The sequence below is a fragment of the Pelodiscus sinensis genome, chromosome 11, assembly GCF_049634645.1.
Source record: "Pelodiscus sinensis isolate JC-2024 chromosome 11, ASM4963464v1, whole genome shotgun sequence".
Taxonomy (NCBI): domain Eukaryota; kingdom Metazoa; phylum Chordata; order Testudines; family Trionychidae; genus Pelodiscus; species Pelodiscus sinensis.
The window spans coordinates 16,125,510-16,146,408 of NC_134721.1; the positions used below are offsets into that span (position 1 = coordinate 16,125,510).

General features: G+C 41.7%; 1 protein-coding gene across 1 annotated transcript in view; it reads left to right on the forward strand.

Moving 5' to 3' along the window:
• ITPR1 (inositol 1,4,5-trisphosphate receptor type 1) overlaps positions 1–20,899 on the forward strand; it is a 268,821-nt gene that overhangs the window by 192,948 nt on the left and 54,974 nt on the right. Inside the window, 3 exon segments of the mRNA XM_075939741.1 lie at positions 4,619–4,799; positions 5,454–5,707; positions 18,038–18,238. Coding sequence (XP_075795856.1) covers positions 4,619–4,799; positions 5,454–5,707; positions 18,038–18,238 — 636 coding nt within the window.

A 20,899-nucleotide genomic window follows, 5' to 3' on the forward strand; every position in this document is an offset into this window, starting at 1 on the left:
CAAGAGCAGAAGGGGTAAGGCCAAGAGCTGATGTCCCTCAGTGCTGCTTGGAGCATGGTGTTCTCCTCTTCTTCCCCTACCCCCCAGCCTTTAGCACTGCCTGGAGTGTGGAGCATGGCTCCAGTAGCAATGTAAAGGTCCTGGAGCAACTGCTCTCTTCACTTCCTCCCCTGAAATGGAGGCCTGGTGAGTGGGCCGCATGAGTGGCCCTCCGTTGTCTCAGTGGGCCACAAGATTGAAATCAGTCATAGGACCCCAAGAATAAGATGAGATACACGAGTACATGGCATGCTCAATATTTCAGAACAAGCAGAAGTGCTTTAAGCATTCATATATTGATAGAACTCTCATCAATTTCAAATAATAGAAAGAACTAGTCACTTACTTTACAATACCAAATCCCTCTTCCTATCGCATCCTGCTCCCTGCCCTGCCACCCCCTACCATCCAAGCTGACTTGCGGCATTCAGGATCTGGGAAGGAGGGGGAGGAGTGGGGACACAGCACAAATCAACCAAGGCGTAGTGTTTGGGAAATGCTGGGAGGAAGGGGGGAACGTAGGTAAGTGCAGAAACGCCTAGTGCACAGGAAGGTGGCAGAGAGGGGTGCGCAGGCTGCTTATGGAAACCCAATGGGCTGCAGGTTGCCCACCGCTGCTTGGGGCGGGGGGGGAGGGGGAGGAGTACTGTGCTGTAAACCATTCAGTGTTGAACTATTCAGTGGCTAAGTAACCCACGCCTGTTTTCACCTTTACCCTATTAGTGCAAATGTGGTGAAGATTCCTCTTCGATCAGTGGATTCCTTATTTCTTCGTGAAGAATAGGGGATAGTGGCTCAGAAAAGCAAGAAGAAACTAAGCTTTTAGCAAAGATTTCACAGATTGTAGCAAAGATTTATGGAACACACTACACCGTGACAGTTTTATATAGGCTATTTGCATTAGTTTCAGATGAATCTATCAGGCTGATTCCCTTAGAATAAGGATGGTGACCTGTGCTGGATTCCTTTCTTTTCCAATCCCCTTGAAAATAACCCATGTGTCAGAGTGCAGTGTACCATGGAGACAGCTGAAAGTGCTATGTTCTATGTGGCTCGCTCAGCTCTGATACCTGCATGGAAACCACTTACTGCAGAAATGCCGATTTTCCTCAATTCACTGCAGGCATTTGGACTTGTGAACATTTAGCTTCAAACTCTACAGGGGAAAAATACAGGGTTTTCCTCCTTGTGTGCGTATGTAATTTAACAAAGGCAGTCTCAGATGGCTCAGGAAAATTTGTTGGTGGCAAATGCTCAAAGGAAAGTCTCTCCATTGTCTTGTATGTTGAATATCTCAGGTTGTGTATATTAAGGGTTTGCATGATATTAGTAAGTTGGGTTTCTTTTTCATTCTATGGCTATACCAATTAATCCTAAGCAGGCTGCCTCTGGTGTCAAAGGAGGAATGATTTAGTAAATTGTCCAGCCATGAGTGGTTGCATTTTGGGCTAGTGTTGCATTTCAGGGTGTGTTAACTGAATCTAATGTTCATGAAACAAACCGCATGATCCCCCATGTGTCATATGATATTGCTTGTGTCAAGGCAAATGACTGTTATGAAACAAAATACTGTCTGATTATCATTGAATTCTGCAAAGCGGACAACTGATGCAGTGTCAATATGCAGGTTTGGTAACAGGCCCCATCTTCGTTACTGAGCATTTTCCTGCAGCATGCTTGGCTTGGATATTTTATTTCGTAAGGAGCTCCTCCCCCTACTTAAGGGCCAGAGACTAGTAATGAAATTTTAAAAGTAACAGAAATATCAGTCTTAGAAATAGTGACTGCTAGCCTACAAAATTTGTTTGAGAAACAAGAGTTTTTGCCTCACATGCTGGTGTTTGGTGTTTAGTCGACTGCACATATAAAGTATCTTTTACTTCAGAAAAACCTCTTCAGCATGAAGGACTAGTGAAAGAAAAGTGTCTTCTCTATAAAACTGCATGAAATAAATATTTTGCAGGCTGGTAATGTTTATTTGCTGACAGATTCAAGTAAGTGTTGCTTTTTCCCCCCAATGTGCTCTAACAGACTTTCCACTGCACTTCAGAGAAAAACTAGCCAACTGAACATTTCCAATAAAACATTTTTTGTGTGTCATATGTGTGTTTAATGGCTGCCACAAAATGATTGTTTCAATCTAGGTCAGAATACCTATCACCTTCACGCATCTGAGTCAACCAGATGCCAGCTACCAAGAGACTGTATTTGAAGTGGTGTGATTTTGCAAGTTGTGCTGGCTCAGGCTGTTGTAGGTGACAATTAAGATAGAGAGAACCTAAAAACGTACAGATATGGTCTCAAACTTACAGGGCACCAGGATTCTGACTTGAAGGCAGAAGGACTGTGACTGCTGGCAAGGCAAATGCAGCCAGGCATAACAAACACTCCAGATAGGAAACAATGAATTGCCATTGTGAGGGTCATAAAAGCACCACTAGCTTTGGCTGTGATGTGTTCCATCTGTATTCTCTCCAGCCAAGGTGAGGGAAAGTTGAGGCCAGCGTAGAGGCACATAAGCAATTTGCTGTGAGACCATGACTGCTCTTCCCTTCATATTTTAGGTAAATTAGAAACGATCCCCAGCAAAGATACTGATACCAATTAGGTGTTCAGTTTTATATTCAGCCTTTGGCACTTCACACCAAATTTGAATGGTCAAATGTAACGAAGGGAAATGATACTTTCAAAGCAAAGCCTGGCTACTAGAGGTGTTTGACACCCTATATGTACTGTAATATATGATGCACATGCTTAAGGACCGTGTTTGAACAACAACAAAAAAAACACAGCTCAGTCCCTAACTAGCTTGTCTATAGAGGACTTCCTTAAAAAAACGTATCTGTAGGATAAAAACGTTCCTGTGTGTTACTGAGATTAAGCAACTGAGGCATCTGTTTTAACTGGCTTTCAGAATATAGCTCACAGTTTCTCCCAGAGGTTTGCTTCTGTGTGGACTGTAGTGTCCTATATTCTTGCTAGATTAATTCAGTGTATGAAGTGAGTGTAAGCTTAGTTTCTTACTTGTCCCCTTCTATTTGACAGACCTGTTAGTTACAGTTCAATATACAGTCTGTCTAGTTTAAAAAACCTGCACAAAATCTTAATTGTCTTAACCATTTTTTAGAATTACTTGGTTCTCAGCCAACTAATTCCCTCCAACTAGAGGTAAATTTCGCTGGTCTCTTACATGCCTGTCAACAGATCCGAACAGTAGCACACTCACTCTCCCCCAGTGATCAGAGGTAACATTGTGAGTTTTTCAAAATAAGTCACTCTGCTGCTTTGCGCACTCTCTCAGAACAGCACACAAGATATTGTTGTTCCCATTTTTAATTTGTCTTTTCAGTAAATCAATCTTTGTTCCTCTTCATCATGGGAAGCTGTTGGATCATGAGCTACTCTAGAATGCTAATGAATTTCATAATACTCTGCATAAGGTGACCCACTTATAAGTTCATCTTCCAGTTGTGTGGAAGCTCTGATGCTGATTTATGTAACAGCATATTGGTTTCATCAGAAATTGTCTGATCGCTGTGTTGGCTCCTTGTGACCTGCATATGATTTGCATTCTCCTCAGTCTCGGGAAAATTTGTCTTTCTACATGTTTGGACAGAACAACAAATATTAAAAACTAGTTAATACTTTGAGCTTTTTCTGTTGCTTCTTAAGCTGTGTTGGAGGCCAAATTAAGATAGATTTTAAAAAAAATTATAACTCTGCAGCCGACAGACCAAAGCACAGAAACTTCAAATTGGGGGGAGTGGAAAATCTTGCTTTGTTTATACACTTCAGTGATCTGAGATTAGTATTGAATGTTAAACCTATGAGCCACAATCTTTCTGACTCAACAGAAACAGCAGGAAGGACCATGTTATCTATATATTTCATTGCTAATCTTTGGTTTCTGTGAACTGAGAACCAAATACAGGTTGAACCTCGTTAATCCAGAGCTCTGTGGTCTGACAACGTCTATGGTTCAGCATGATTTTAGTTAGTCGAATGTCCACTTATCATGGGTGTGGTCAAGTTTCCCGCAGTCCCACAAAGTTTGTTTATGGCCAGTAATTCTGGCTCTCTGTGTTCTGTGCTGTTTTTTAGCTCTAATTTTTCCCTAAATGTCTTCCAAGAGCCCAGTAAGCAATAGAAGTGCAGGTAATGCTTCTAGACAATACTGACTTCCCACGGTTCAGCAAATTCTCCAATTTGACACCGAACATTTCCCAAGGGTGCGTGACTAGAGAGGTTCAACCTGTATATGTATATTCCATTGTGCTTACCTTGAAGGTTCAAGAAGAGAAGTGTGCCATATAACTGTATAGGGAATAACATGATCAATTGCAGTACCATCTTTAAAAATGTTTAGAAATATTAATAACAAAGCTATTGTAACTGATACATACTCCTGGATTCCTTAGCAAGAAGATCTAGCCTTCATTCCTGATGGGTTCTGTCTGTGCTTAAAGCTAATTAAATTTTAATCCTTTAATATATAGTGCACAGAATATCAGGACACGTGAAATATTTTCTTGACTCAAGTCTCTGCATAAACTATATACTTGTTCCATTTCTTTGGTAGCATTCATTCTTTTGCCGACTAACAGAAGATAAGAAATCTGAAAAGTTCTTTAAGGTTTTCTATGACCGCATGAAGGTGGCACAGCAAGAAATCAAGGCTACTGTCACGGTAAACACCAGTGACTTGGGAAATAAAAAGAAAGATGAGGACTCAGACAGAGATGTACCAGTTAGAAAAAGAGGTAAATGTCCCATTCTTTGTTTTAAAGAGTGACACCGGAGCAAAGCATGGTATTTATTGAACTCCTTGTGATTGGTGCAGGAGTGCTCTGATCTCTGATCCGGAGAGCAAAGTTAAAAGATCAATGATATCTTGCCTGAGGGTTTCAAGAGCAGCATTCTCTCTTCGTCCATTTGTGACACTGTGCTATTGATATTCTGATTAATTGTTTTTGAGATGGGACTCTTGCAACTTGTCTAGCCTGAGATTCTGCCTAAATCTGATCGATAGTAATGACCCTGGACTGTAGGTCATAATCAGTGCCTTTCTAACAATAACCCAGATTGGGAGAAGTGGCTTCTTACATAACAGTGCTTCTGAAATGCCTAACAGTGATAGATGCCTATGATCTGTTCCCTAACAAGTTAATATAAGTATTAAAATCTTTACTGTTGCTTGTTGTAAAGCATGAGGAGGGCTACATGCAAGTATCCTAAACCCAGCCTCTTGCATTTTATCTACTAAACATACTGGTTGAAAAGGATCTGAAAATGAATAGCTGGTCTTTTTGTGAAACTTTATTAGGTAATGTGTACATAGATTTTTTTTTTCTACTCCTTTTCTTCAAATGACCAAGTGGAAAGTCTTTGACATGTTCCATTCTTATATATTCTAGTGAGAGAGCCCACAACCCAAATTACAGAGGAAGTCCGGGATCAGTTGCTAGAAGCTTCAGCTGTGACAAGAAAGGCTTATAATACATACAGGAGGGAAGCAGATTCTGATGACCATTATTCAGCTGTGGATGGGGTACAGAATGCAGCAGACAAAAACAAAGATGACTTGGAGATGAGTGCTGTGATCACAATAATGCAGCCCATCCTCCGCTTCTTACAACTACTCTGTGAAAATCACAACCGGGATCTGCAGGTACAGTATGCAGATTTGTATGTTCAGTAAAGTCATTGCTAACACACCAATCTCCCTAATCTGTACCAATTTCTCAGTTGCCCTAAGTCAAGAGATGAAGGCATGCATGGTTCTCCTTCAAATCCCAGCCAACAGGATGCTTTGCTTAACAAAAAAGTGTGGTGAAACGAAGTCTGTAGCTGCCACGTATGGTGTGAAAGCACTTTCTCTTTTCTCCTTGGCTCTTTCCTCAATCCTTAGTGTCCAAAATTCACTTGTTTAAGGAATAGCAGTCTTGAAATGGGTAGTCTAAATTTTACATAAGAGGTTGATTCTTGGAACCAATTTAAACAGAGTAAGGGTTTATTGGCCTTTCTTTGAGAGGTGGGAGAATTAGGGAGATGTGTATCCAGGAGAGAATCCAGAAAAATTACTCAAGCATATGCTTAATTGTTAGTATTAGAGCAATCCCATTGACTCTAGTGGAATTATTCATGCATTTAAAGTTGAGCATATGATTGAGTAATTTGGTGGAGTGAATCTGAAATGGGTACGATACTAATCTTTTATCTAGTGCATCTTGTCCTAAAGAAATAAGATTCTTGTTTACAAATTGACTGCAATTAGCATGATTTTTGTTCAGCATTATTACAGCTAGTGGGTTAAAACCGAATATAAGTGAGGATATAGTATATACCAATTGTTTTCATAAAGAAGAAATAACTGCTTTCATGATGGGATGCGGTCACAGGAGTCCCCTGTCAGTTAAAGACTTCCAAAGCATGCAGCTGTTCACATCACCTAGTGCTGGAATCCTGGTCCCACTCCTCACTCTACAAAGGGATTTTAATATTAGAGGCCTTATAATCACTCAGACTTCAACCCCAACACATAAGGTGTCCATCTCTTGGTGTCCATGGACAAGAATCAGCCTCACTATATAATGAGACAGTTCAAAGGGATTAAGAGAACTTCTGTTTAATTCCCCAGCTCAACTATCCAAAACAAGACAGGCACCAGACAACAAATCCCCACTAGCCTAGGACCTATTCCATGAGCGCAGCCCTGTGCTTTCTCCTTCAGGGATGGACCAAACAGCCTCTGAGGCAGGATGGATTGATTTAAATAGGCTTGATTTAAATCTCTAATTTTAATCCTGATTTAAACTGGCAAGCAGAAAACCCTGGTTTAAATGAGCAATTAATCATTTAAATTCTACTTTTAAAATATTTTAAATATTCTACTTTTAAAATATTTAAAGGATGGTTGAGTCTTATTGATTAGCATCCTTTAAAACATGTTGATTTACAACTAAATATAACCTTTATGCCAAATTTTGTGCTTCTATTTACTAACCAGGAGAATACACTCAGTACAGCTACCAACTAAATAAATGCCCAAATAATTGTGTAACTTACATGTAATCAGTTTCTTAATTTTTACATTTTTATTCTATTACAAAATGGTATATAATAGGAACACTTAAGAGACAGATTTTACCCCATTTATTATTTGCTAAGTGGTGGCTACTTTTTTTAAAAAAAGTATGATTTTCCATCTACTTCTGTCTGGACGGAAATTCAATTTAAAATAAACAAAACCAGCATTTAATTTTTGTATGAAATAAAACTACCTTAAATGTGAAGGACACACAACAAAAAAGTATCCAAACGCATTTTGCATCTAAAATTCATGTATTAAACAAAGGAGATATCCATAGTGAATTTAACAGATTGATTCTAGTCATCATGTTCTTCAAGATGTTAGAATGCTCTCATAACCAGTTTTTTACTGAGAGAAGAGGAAAACAAGTTTTTCTGCTTCGTCAACTCTGGTTTATTCAGCTAGTTCAATTCAATTATTAGTTCATTCACCATTGCAAAACCAAAAGTGACAAAAACATTCTCTCTTCACCTGAGGAAGAAGCTACTGCTGGTGTAAACACTGGTTCCAGGTGCCTACATAGGAGCTTACACTAGTGAACTGGTAGAATTTCTTTAAAAGTTGACAGGAGACCTGTTCTATTTAATTTTTAAATTTAATTCATAACTTATTTAAATAGGTTATGATAAATTTAGGCCATAACAATTTTTAATTTAATTTTAAAGGTATATTATTTAAAACAAAGCTTATTTAAATGGATCACAATTCCAATTTTAATAAAGCTCCCCTGCCCCAGACAGGAAAGGACTTGGGGACATGGGCACTGGGAACACCAGAGTTCTCCTTTCTCAGGCAAACGGGGAAGGAGAATCACCTGGGTCCCAAGCAGGGGCGAAGTTGTAAGCATGCAGCACAAGGGGGATGGGTTCCTGGGCAGGTGTGGGGGGAGGGGAAGGAAGGGGAAGGGTTCAGGGCCCCGAGAGTAGGGGGAGGAGGGATTGTTTAGAGAGCCAGACAGGAGATGGGGATCCAGGTGGGTGGCAGGGGGGGGGGGAACAGAGAAGAGGAGACTGGGTCCCAGCAGGGTTGCAGTGGGCCAGGAGGTGGGGTGCAGGGTTGCTTGGCAGAGGCTGAGCCGGGGAAGGAAAAAAGGAAAGGGGGCAGGGGAACACAGTTGGGGGGGCGACAGTCGGACAGGGGAGTTGCAGGGGACAGAACACAGGCGGGGGGGTGGCTGGCTGGGGAGGGGAGTGGTACAGAGGCGAGAGGACCTGGGGGCCCACAGGCGGGGGAGGAGGAGTTGCGAGGGGGGTGCACAGGAGGGGGGAGGCCAGCCGGGGGAGGGGGAGCTGCACTCACTCGAAGGCGACAAGGCTGCCGAGCTCAGCGTCACCAGCAGCAGCCGCGCCCTCCCTGCGCTGCCCTTCCCACTCTGTCCTCCAGGAAGCACGCCAGGAGGGGCCACGTCTCAGGGGTGCCCACGCAGTGCTCCTAGCACCCTGGGGCCAGGCACAGGCTCCGAGCAGCCAGGCGCAGGGCTCCCAGCTCGGGGCAGCCTCCGCAGTGCTCCGCGCCTGGTCCTCCTGCAGGTTGGAATGCTGTCCCTGAAAATGTGCCACCCCAAGCATGTGCTTCCTTTGCTGGTGCCTAGAGCCGGCTCTGAGTCTCCCCCAGACAAGGCACAGAATTGGGATTACCTGCCCCTCTCTCCCCCCCCCCCCCCCCCGCAGAGTAATCATAGAATAATAGGACTGGAAGGGACCTCGAGAGGTCATCGAGTCCAGCCCCCTGCCCTCAAGGCAGGACCAAGCTCCGTCTACACCATCCCTGACAGATGTCTATCTAACCTGTTCTTAAATATCTCCAGAGAGGGAGATTCCACCACCTCCCTTGGCAATTTATTCCAATATTTGACCACCCTGACAGTTAGGAATTTTTTCCTAATGTCCAATCTAAACCTCCCCTGCTGCACTTTAAGCCCATTACTCCTTGTCCTGTCCTCAGAAACCAAGAGGAACAAATTTTCTCCTTCCTCCTTGTGACACCCTTTTAGATATTTGAAAACCGCTATCATGTCCCCCCCTAATCTTCTTTTTTCCAAACTAAACAAGCCCAGTTCATGAAGCCTGGCTTCATAGGTCATGTTCTCTAAACCTTTAATCATTCTTGTCGCTCTTCTCTGTACCCTTTCCAATTTCTCCACATCTTTCTTGAAATGTGGCGCCCAGAACTGGACACAGTACTCCAGCTGAGGCCTAACTAGTGCAGAGTAGAGCGGCAGAATGACTTCACGAGTTTTGCTTACAACACACCTGTTGATACAACCTAGAATCATATTTGCTGTTTTTGCAACAGCATCACACTGTTGACTCATATTCAACTTGTGGTCCACTATGACCCCTAGATCCCTTTCCGCCATGCTCCTTCCTAGACAGTCGCTTCCCATCTTGTATGTATGGAACTGATTGTTCCTTCCTAAGTGGAGCACTTTGCATTTCTCTTTATTTAACCTCATCCTGTTTACCTCTGACCATTTCTCTAACTTGCTAAGGTCATTTTGAATTATGTCCCTATCCTCCAAGGAAGTTGCAACCCCACCCAGTTTGGTGTCATCTGCAAACTTAATAAGCGTACTCTCTATCCCAATATCTACATCATTGATGAAGATATTGAACAGTACGTGTCCCAAAACAGACCCTTCTGGAACTCCACTTGTTATCCCTTTCCAGCAGGATTTAGCACCGTTAACAACAACTCTCTGACTACGGTTATCCAGCCAATTATGCACCCACCTTATCGTGGCCCTATCTAAGTTATATTTGCCTAGTTTATCAATAAGAATATCATGCGAGATGGTATCAAATGCCTTACTAAAGTCTAGGTATATGACATCCACCGCTTCTCCCTTATCCACAAGGCTCGTTATCCTATCAAAGAAAGCTATCAGATTAGTTTGGCATGACTTGTTCTTCACAAACCCATGCTGGCTATTCCCTATCACTTTATTACCTTCCAAGTGTTTGCATATGATTTCCTTAATTACCTGCTCCATTATCTTCCCTGGGACAGACGTTAAACTGACCGGTCTGTAGTTTCCTGGGTTGTTCTTATTCCCCTTTTTATAGATGGGCACAATATTTGCCCTTTTCCAGTCTTCTGGAATCTCCCCTGTCTGCCATGATTTTTCAAAACGTAGGCACTAAACCACTTGAGCTCTGAGAGGATGCAGTTCTTTGGCTCCATACCCAAGAAATTAACCCCCAAGTAAATCTGATTTTCTTTGTGTAAAACTTACGCAGAGAGAGTTTATAAAGTAAGCTCTTTTTACCAGTGAAAGAGAACTATATAGTGGTTGCTCCCCCTAGGTAACAATTATTTACCCTCAACCTGGTAGTAAACATAAGCATTTTATTAAATATGAAAAGTAGGATTTAAGTGGTAACAAGTGAAAACAGACAAATCAAAATAAGTTACTAAATTTAAATGAATAGAAAATTAGCTAGTACTAATTCACTAAGAAACTTATTACACCCAAATTCTTACCCTAAGCAGCAGTTCTTATTTCAGTTGTAAGCTTCAAATCAGAGACAAACTCTTTTACTCTGGCTTAGGTATTCAGCTTTTCAGAGTTCTTCAAGTATCTTTTTAGGGTGTCAAGCAGTTTCAAAGGCTGGCTGAAGACAAAGGGCTGATAGCTTCCCATTGCTTGAATAGACTCTCCCCCAGGGTGGGAATCTTTCGTTTTCCCCACCTCCCGTGGAAAATCACCAGGTTCAAAATGGATTCCAGTATCAGATAGTGTGGTCATATGTTTTTCTAGACCAACCACCATTAGGGCTCACAGGACAAACAAGGCTGTTTACAGGCTGTTGAGTTGATCACTGAGTCATTAAGTATCCTGGGCACCAATAATGGCTCTCATTAGCACGTCTAAAACTATAAACAGATTCACACTTCATATTTCTAGCTACACGTATAAAATTGATACATGGGCAAAAACAGGTTACACAGATCCAGCATATTGTAGCATTAAAATTGATGGGTTACATGAGGTATCTTGTTTAAAGCATCTTCAAGTTACACACATTCATATTCGCAAGCCAATTTTTATAAAGATGGGGGGGGTGTCACAACCTTAATTGCATTCTTATTGTTCTCTGATTCTGGCAATATTTTAAAACAAATCTGTTTGTTAATAGTCCTCTGCAGTGAGCCTTCTATCCTTTCACATTTTGTAGTTACAGTGGCTATTTATACCAGGTTGTTCCTTATTTTTCTCCCCCAAGATTATTCCAGCTTTATCTTGTAAGACAGTTTCTTGCCTTCAGCAGCCGTGGGGATAATTAGGGTGGTAGTTTCATGGGGTAATAATCCAACCCACACACAGGATCTCTGTTGTGTTAGTCTTTGAGTAGGCATTGAAAGCTGTAGAAGAGACTTTTAATATGCAACTTAGAGTATGCACTGCTCACCATCCTGAACAACTGAATACCATGAGCAGCAGGTAGCTGCATTCTGCTTCAGAAGAGAGAATTAAATTAGAGGTGAGAAAAACATTGTTTCAAATATAATCCTGTTATGACTTAGCTGTCCTGATACTCCCCTTTCTTCCATGGTCCTAAGTGGGTAGTTTCTGAGCATTCTTAAAGCTAGACCAGCATACATATCTGCAGTTAGTAGGCACATAACACGACTTCATAATCATATTGTCAACTGGATAGCTCTTTACAGGGATAGTAACAGGTATTTCATGTCTTACAGCCCATCATAAATCAGATTTGTAAGGGGCATTTGAGTTTTAAGACATTTACAGCAGGTATCTACCAAACATTTTACAAGCCTTTAACAAATAATAGGTTTGATGAGCGAATATGTGAACTTGCAAGTCACTGTTGCTATTCTTGTTGTCCTTTGTGACCTAGGATGACACATTGCTGTAAAGATCTATAGAAGATGATGCTCTTCAAATGATTGAGACCCTTACAGAATGATCTGAAAGATCCCAATGCTGCTCAATTTCTATTAGACTACTCGTTGTTTCTGAAATAAAATTACAGATTGCACCATATTATCTATATTTAGTCTCTTCCTTGAAGGTCCATCTATTGAATCCATTTGTATTCCATTTACAATAATGAGGAATAAACTATAGATTGAACCTCTGTGGTCTGGGACTCTTTGATCTGACAATATCCATGGTCCAATAGAACCATGGATGTTGCTGGATTATAGAGCCCCAGTACAGAGACTGTCGGTGGCTGAGAGCAGAGCCGTCCAGAGCGGCAGCTGAGCGTGTAGGGCACCAGAGCCTGCAGCTGGTGGGGCCAAAAAGCCAGCAGGTCTGCTGAAGCCCATGGGGTAGGAGAGGCCAAAAAGCCTGAAGCCAGTGGGGCAAGGAAGGGGAGGCTGTAGAACCTGTGGCCGGCAGGGCCAGGAAGCAAGGCCAGAAAGCCTGCATTCAGGGAACCGGGGGCAGTGATGCTTAGTGACTGGGGAGAGGAGCCCAGCAGAGAGGCTGGTCCCTCCTCCCCACCTTGTGTCTGTCAAACTCACTTGTCCAGGACCAGTCAGGTCCCAAGGGTGCCAGACCAGGGAGGTCCAATCTATATTAATTGTGTGTGTATATATAATTAGCGTGGTCATGCTGTTTATTAAAGACTCTGCAGGACTTGGTTGTCTGTGGCATGTTATATCTTACTCCATTTTTAAGACACTTCCAAGATTTATGCTAGATTTTCAATGAGACCACTTGTTTTTGCTATATCACTGAGTTCATGACAAGAGCTCTGCCTTTTAAACAAAGTTGGAATAGCTTAGAATTGCTGCACTGACTGTAGGCAGGCTGTAATCTGTCTTTGGCTCAAACTCAAGACTATCCTTCAGTTTTAATTTAAGGGTAAATCAGCAGTGAGGAGTCCCTGCTATATCCTCTGCATCTGTTAATGTGTATATTTTTGCTCAACTTGAAAACATAAGATGTTTTAATGACTCTCCCATCTCTATATTGCAAGTATCCTTCATTAAGCCATCCCATCATTCCTGCTCCACACCTCTTCTTTTTGACAAAAGTTCATTATTGAAAGATTATATAACATGTTGGGGACAGTTCTCCTGGCCCATATTACTAGGATGGGTAGTGGAAGTCACTAGAATTTACTTTATACGCCTTTCTTACATTTTCTCATCTGTGTAAAATGGCTATTTATAGTTACTTGTGTAACCCTTCTGCCAGGTAGCGCCGGGAGCAGCCAGGGCCAGGTTCAATATCCAGGGGTTCTTTTTCATTCATCACACACACAATCGGCTCAAGCCCCCACCCAGTAGCCTGGGAAATCCACACACACTCCTGGGCACCTCTGACAGGCAATGCTTCCCCACTCGCAAGCACAGAGTCTGAGTATAGAAAAGAAACTTTTAATGAAAGAGGGAGATAAGTAATGTGGCATTATCTTGGGAAAATACCACAGATTTCATAACCAAACCATGAGTAAAAGTCTAAGCTCAAATAGATTGAAAAATGTCCTTTTGCCTCTCAGGCCCACAAGTCCAGCAATGTAAGTGTCCCCATTGACATGCCCAAACTTTCTCCTTACCCCACTCACAGTTGCTGCCCTTGGTCAGGGCAGATAAGAGCTCTGAAGTGATTTTTCAGAGCTCACCTCCCACCCTTGGGGGTGGGGATAGGAGGGATCTCACCCACTCTGTTGGCCACTTGCTGCTGGTTCTACTATCCACTCCCGCCAGCTGCCCCACTCGCCTCCTGCTGCTGTTCTTACCAGCTGCTCCTGCCAGCCACCCACTGGCCGCCTGCTCCTGCCAGCTACCCTGCTGGACACCTGCTGCTATTCTTACCAGCCACCCTGTTGGCCACTTGCTCTTGCCAGCTGCCCTACTGGCTGCCTGCAGCTATTCCTACCTGCTGACTGCTCCCGCTGGCCACCTATCACTGTTCCTAGTGACCCCCCACCGGCTGCTCCTGCCAGCCACCCTGCTGGCCACCTGTCACTGTTCCTACCGGCTGCCTGCTCCTGCCAGCCACCCTACTGGCCACTTGCTCTTGCGCCAGCTGCTGCTTCCGCAATGGGTCTGGCTCTGGGCCAAACCTAGTGATTTCAGCTCTTTGTCAGCTTCTCAGTGATTTCAGCTCTTGGCCCACCACCTAGGCTGGCCAAAAGATTGCAGCTCCCACTGGAATAATATTTCAAAATAACAAAGACTCCTTATGGAGTCTGTTTTAGGTCTATCCTTAGAACAGGGGGAGGAAGAGACAGGTTGAGCCAGTCTAACAGCTCACGCCTGGAGAGCATGTAGCCTGCTGGTTCAAGCTCATTCCTCCTCCTCCCAATCCAATCCACTTGAGTCTGGAAGGGGAAGGCTTGTCCAGCCGAGACTCTTTATAATGAATTAGTTACAATACACCACATTCCATTCTCACAGTTGATCATCTATCAGGCCTATGGCACTGGCTGAAATGGATTTACATAATCACACCCAGGATTCCTCTCCCCTCCCAGCATGACCTGTATATACATATAAACAGTTGATTATCTTGCAGGGCTAAACAACCGAGCGAGCATAACCACCCCCCAGGTCTCCTTTCCCCTTTGAGATGGCTGCATTGGAAGCAGTGGTTCAGACCCTGCTTACACTTGGATAAAATGAACACAGTGATAATATAAACAAAACTTCATTCAGGGAACTTCTGACGATAAACAAAAGAAATGGACATTCTTTCCAAAGTGGGGAGACCATGAAAGAGAAGGGAAGAGTCCTTTCCTTCTGTCCAGACAGGCTGATGTATCATACTATGCAATTTTAAGATGTTGGTGGATAGGTTTAGAAATATATTATTACGCCTGTCCATTTTCCTGTTACCAAATCAGGTGTGAGATTTAAATATTACATTAATCATTTTCTCTGGAAATCTACACTCGAAGAAAGGGTCTCAGTCCGTAAATGGAATGTTGCTTTTTCACAAAGAGCAGGAATAATTATAAGCTTTCCCCACCAACATATTTATTTTCTTACTCCTTCGTAATCCTCGAAGGCATGCCATAGGAACTGATTATTCATTATGAGTTACACATGAAGCAGAATAGAAATGTATTAAAATTGGACAATGGGACACTATCGCAGCTACAGATTCACAGCTACCAAGGCCAGAAGGACTACTGTGAGGATCTAGTCAGATTGCCTATATAATACAGGTTAGTGAACTTCCCCTAAATGATTCCTAGAGCACATCTAGGAGGCACTTCAGCTATTTCATTCTTTAGACAAAAGATTTATACAGCTTGAACCTCTCTGGTCTGGCACTCTTGGGACCTGACCAGTTCTGAATCAAATAATTTGACAAACCACAGGAGGTCAATATAGTCTAGCCACTTTACTTCTACTGCTTACTGAAGACATTTAGGGGTAAATTAGAGCTAAGTAACTGCACAGGACACTGAGAGCCAGGACTTGTGGCTGTAAACAAAGTCATCTCTAGCGTATGAATTGCGACCGTTACATCTGATAGTTAGCAGAGAAGACTTTGACCATTTCTCAAAGGATGATTTTTCCTGGAAATAGTCTTTTTCTTTCTGTATTTTTCCCATTGTGAAGTTTGTACTTCAGAGATCAGACACCATGTGGACACGCATCCTGGATATTGTCCTACATTGGGACGCTTCAGAGCTTCTTTTCTTTTATATGGTGTGTGCAATAGGGTTTATTTACCCTTGTTCAGAGGAAATCGTTCTCCACACATATTCTGAAAATAGCCGAGCTGGGCCTTTTTTCTACTAATATTTATTCTGAATCAGGTCCCATATTGATTAAGAAGTCTGTAGCTCTAAACAAGCTCTCTAACCTCCTGGTTTAAGTTTTACTAGAGGTTTTGAGGCAATTCGATTGGTAGCTTAGCCAATCCACATTTCACCCTACCGTGTCTAGATATCTATTCCAAACTGGTGTAAATTATTATGTATCAAATGTGTAATAAAATCAATTGAGTCCAAGCAGCAACTTATTCTGCATCTATTTGCAGCACTAGATCAGTCTTCAAAGGCTAGTTTGGGGAGAGGAGTGATGAGGGGAGAGAAGGGAAGAAGCAAGGTCTATTGCTGTCAAATTTCCTAAGGAACACAGAAATAAATCCCTTCTTCTAATATTTAAAGGTACCCATCTTCTGTATGTCAGCATTCCCTCCTGGTCTCAGTAGTTGTGGGAACTATTTTTGCCTTTGGCTTCTTGCCAAGGATCAAGCAGCCAGTGGGTTCGTTCTGTGTTAAATTCCCCTAAGTAACTTTTTTAACCAGCTGGGATCCATGTCTCTAAAGACCAGATTTTTTTTCCCTCCATATCTTCATTTAGCCTGGCAGGATGAAAATTCTTTCTGTTCTTGGTTTTCTAAATGTTCTGCAATGGATTCTGTGACTTTGACTTTTCCAGTTGTGAAGTCTTGTGGATTAAGTCCAGTCTCCTACTGTCTGACAGTTACTTTTTCCCTATTCAATAACTCAAGAGTTGTGTTCCCACTTCTTGTATTCTGTCACCTGTTTTACCTCCTTGGTTAAAGACCCTGGCCTATAGATTGAAATGTCAGTGGAGATGTGGAGATTTATTATCAGGCAGTATGCCACTATGTTTAGTCTTCCATAACTTTGCATTCAACCTGTATAATCCTATATGGCTTTCTCTCTTGTTCATATTGCTCTTGCTGACTCGGGGCTAGAAATCCTATAGAAACATTCTAGTGGAATTAACGGTCTGGTTTTTACAAAATGAAAGGTTGAAAATCCCTTCCACTTAGAGATTTTCCTGCGGGAGATATAGATATATATTTGGATGGTCTGATCTATGTAGCTTCAACTTTTTGTTTACACTGCCTGAAAATCAAAAAAGTTTAGGTACTAAATGTGCAGTCAGGTGAAGTACACCGAATCATTGTCACTTTTTAAATCCTCATTCACCTACAGCGCTTTCCTTTTTGGTTTAGCCTTTCACTGTACCTGGCAGTATCTGAGGCATTAAAGAAAAAAAAAGTCATTGGACAATCAGTAAAGGTAGTCCGTTAGCAACCGTGCTTTGTAAGTTTACAGACAAGAGGCCTTGCCTGTTCCAAAGTCCAGTACATTTTGTTCCTTTAAGACATTTTATTGTTAATTTGGCCCTTGAAGTCAAGTGTTACATAACTCATTAGAAACAGATTGGATGGGAAGTATCATGCGGAAACTTCTAGGAAAAAACAGTGGGGTTGTCAGTTCCTCTTTACAAAATGCCACTGGGAATGTACACTCAAATAGTATTGAGACACTGGGAAATTATTTTTCAGTAATTGGTCCTCTTCAGTCAAGAATCTTTCCTCTTGGAATAAATAAAAGATCAAGAATGATTAACCCATACGGTTTAAATGGGGCATGCCTTTGCAAGGACTGTTCGTAATCAACAGTTTCTGCAATAATTATTGGAAGAAGTGGAACAGAGAAAATTATATTTGAAGTTGCCTTTCTCCAGGCGTTGCAGTCAGGTGTCTCTTTGATGCCTGCAGATGTTTATATGAAACCCATAACTAGAGAATTGCTTTCTCTCTGCTCCGGTGGAAGATCTTTTGTGTGGAGAGAGATATGAATATGAATACTAGCTTTCTTGGATCTGTCTGGTCTGTAGAATGTGGTCAAATGTATCCCTCATTCTGTATTCTCTTCTAGCATATGACACACTGGTGCTAGCAGGCAATGGGAGAAAGTGAGCAAGAACAATGCATTCAAAGGAAATGAAAGGAGTTGTACAACAATTATACAAGATCCCAAAACTTTCTTTAGATCCCAAAACTTTTTTTGGAGAGGCATTTCTGTGAGGCAACCATAATAAACATGAGTGTGACATCACGAAGTGTAAGCTTTAATCCAACAACTCTAGTAAAACATTCCTCTCTAAAGTTGATTTTCTGTGTTGCTCTTTTTCTTTGACACTTAACTACAGAACTTCCTACGCTGTCAAAACAATAAAACTAACTATAACTTGGTGTGTGAGACACTGCAGTTTCTGGATTGTATCTGTGGAAGCACAACTGGAGGACTTGGACTTCTTGGTCTGTATATAAATGAGAAAAATGTAGCACTGATCAACCAGACACTGGAAAGTTTGACTGAGTACTGTCAGGGACCATGCCATGAAAACCAGGTAAGGTGGCCACAGCCATAAAAGGAATGACCCATTCCCCATATATGTGCAGTGTTTGTTCTGTAGGTTTGTATGCCCCCAAATCCATTAAATGTACTATAAATGCCATTGTGATGCCATTCAAATTGCTCACCTGACCATGGTGATATTTAACTGATCTTATCAAGATTTATTTCTCTAGGTACAGGGCTCAGTCTTTTCCTCCTTCCTAGGAATCAAAATAAAACTCACTTTGCATCATTGTAGTAGATTAGGTTTTATGTTGCCTTATGTAGGATATTTAGGCAGACTGGGCAAGCTCTTTTTGGGCCAAACTGCTGCTGTCACAGATGGTGGGGAAAGAAATCAGGTGGCCTCCAGTATAAATGGGAGAGAGGTTTGTGCTTTGCTGCTGAAAGTCCTAGTTTGATCCCACTGATGAGCAGTAGGTTGGTTATGGACGTGATAACCATTAGAGGATTTGAACTCCTGTGGACATCAGATGTTTTCTCTGATGGGAGATGTGTGGCAAGCGTCCTAAGTGTGCTACGTTCCCCTCTGTTAGGTCAAGATAGCTTTTTACTACTGCTACCACCTTTGTGTTGAATTCCTAGGTTCTTCCTCACTGACAACTGGGGTCATGATACTTGTGTTACATGTACATAGGTAACAGATAAGGTAAAATGCAAAAAAAGCATTTGATATGGTGTTACGTGAAGCCCTGTCTAATTCTGTGAAACTTTGTTGAAAGGATAATGTTTTAAACATGATACTGACTAATACCAGCACCATATGGACAGAGAAGAACTGTAAATAGGGACTAGTGATAATTGTGGATTTGTGTAGAGGTTTTAAATGGTCTAAATATATGAGGGGTAAAACCAAAAGTGAGTTATGTCAGCCATCCCAGCACAGTTCAAAACAAACAAGAAAATTCATGACCCAGGACCAAACCTTGCTCATCCCATATCTCTGAGTTAAGATTGTTTTAGGTGAAGGAGAAGGAAAGATTTCTCTGGTAGCTTGATATTGTTCACTTATATCAGTTGTTTGAAACTGCTCAGAGAGAGAGATAATAAAATTTGTACCAGGGCACACATGAGTGGGCGGAGGACAGGTAATGAAGTCAAAAGTGAATGGTGTTGGTAAATATATCCTGTAGCTCTGCTGTTCTATATTATGATCTGGATATCACATCCTTGTATATGTGAAACGTGTTTTTTTTGTTTGTTTGTTTGTTTGTTTGTTTGTTTGTTTGTTTGTTTTTTTTAAACCAAGGTTCCAAGTAGCCCTATCCCTCACCCTAATCTAAACATGGTTCTTGTTAACAATGTCAGTGAACAGGGTAAGGGGTAAAGGTCTGGATTTACGTATGCTAAATGAATAGCTGCTCTAGGTAGCTGCTGATGAAGTTAGCCCTGGAAGGTGAAGTATTTCAAACCCCTACCAGCTTTATGGTATTCACTGTGAGGTTATGTCTACACTAGCCCCCTAGATCCATCTAGGGAGGCTAATGAGGGTGACAAATTGCAAATGAAGCGCAGGATTTAAATACCCTGCACTTGATTTGCATGTTCCCGGCTGGTTGCCATTTTAGAAATTGACTAGCCCGAAGTAACTGCCCGTGTCTACACGCAGCAGTGAAACGGGATTCCGAAATAAAGCCCTACCACGAATTAGCTGGTAAACCTAATTGCAGGAGGACGCGGGCAGTTACTTCGGGCTAGTCAATTTCTAAAAATGGCGACCGGCTGGGAACATGCAAATCAAGCACGGAATATTTAAATCCCCCGCTTCATTTGCAATTTCAGTCGCCCTCATTAGCCTCCCTAGATCGATCTAGGGGGCTAGTGTAGACAAAAACCTAAGAGTACTTGTTGAATGTACATTACCACCAAATCCCAGGGTGCTGGCTATAACCAGACCAGTTATCCAGCTATGGATGCAGCCTGCTTAGCGAACATGATCTGTATTTACAAATGTCAATGTTATCTTCCTTTTTCAACTTAAATCTTATTGAATCCTCTTGTATGCACTCTGTGGAATGATCCAACCCAAACTGCATAGCAAAGGAATATGTCCTTCTAAATATTCCCCTCCAAGGAAACCTCTGCAGTGCATACTATTAAAATAATACACCATGTTATGATGGATAATTGCAGCTATGCTGAAAATGGAGCAGCGGGTAGTTTAAGGAATATGCTTTTGTACAATAATACCAGATACCTCTTATTAATGTATTTAAAAGACCATTAAAAGTAGAAGCTGGATTGACCACAATTAAGTGGAAAGCTGTCACTTTACCTAATAACATGCTATATATATTTGTTCCTTTAAATGTAATTCACAGTAAACCTAAACAAAACATACTGAGGGATGATTCTACAGTAAAACAATATTAGCGCTCTGGGAAAGCAATATTAGCGCTCTGCGGAGGTGTACATGTTAATTAATCATAACAGGAAATTGTTGCTGCCGAAGAGCCTGCATATCAGGTGAAATAATTATCTGTACCTTTCTGTAGCTGGAAAGAGACATCAAAGCAGGGTGAAAATTGTGACTCCCGCAAGCAGGTTGCCAAGTTTAAGAATGTGTATGAGTAAGATGCACAAAATGTCAAGAGTGAGCCTATAACTTATGGAAACATATATTAGCTGTTTGAAAAGAATGTGGCACATGCTG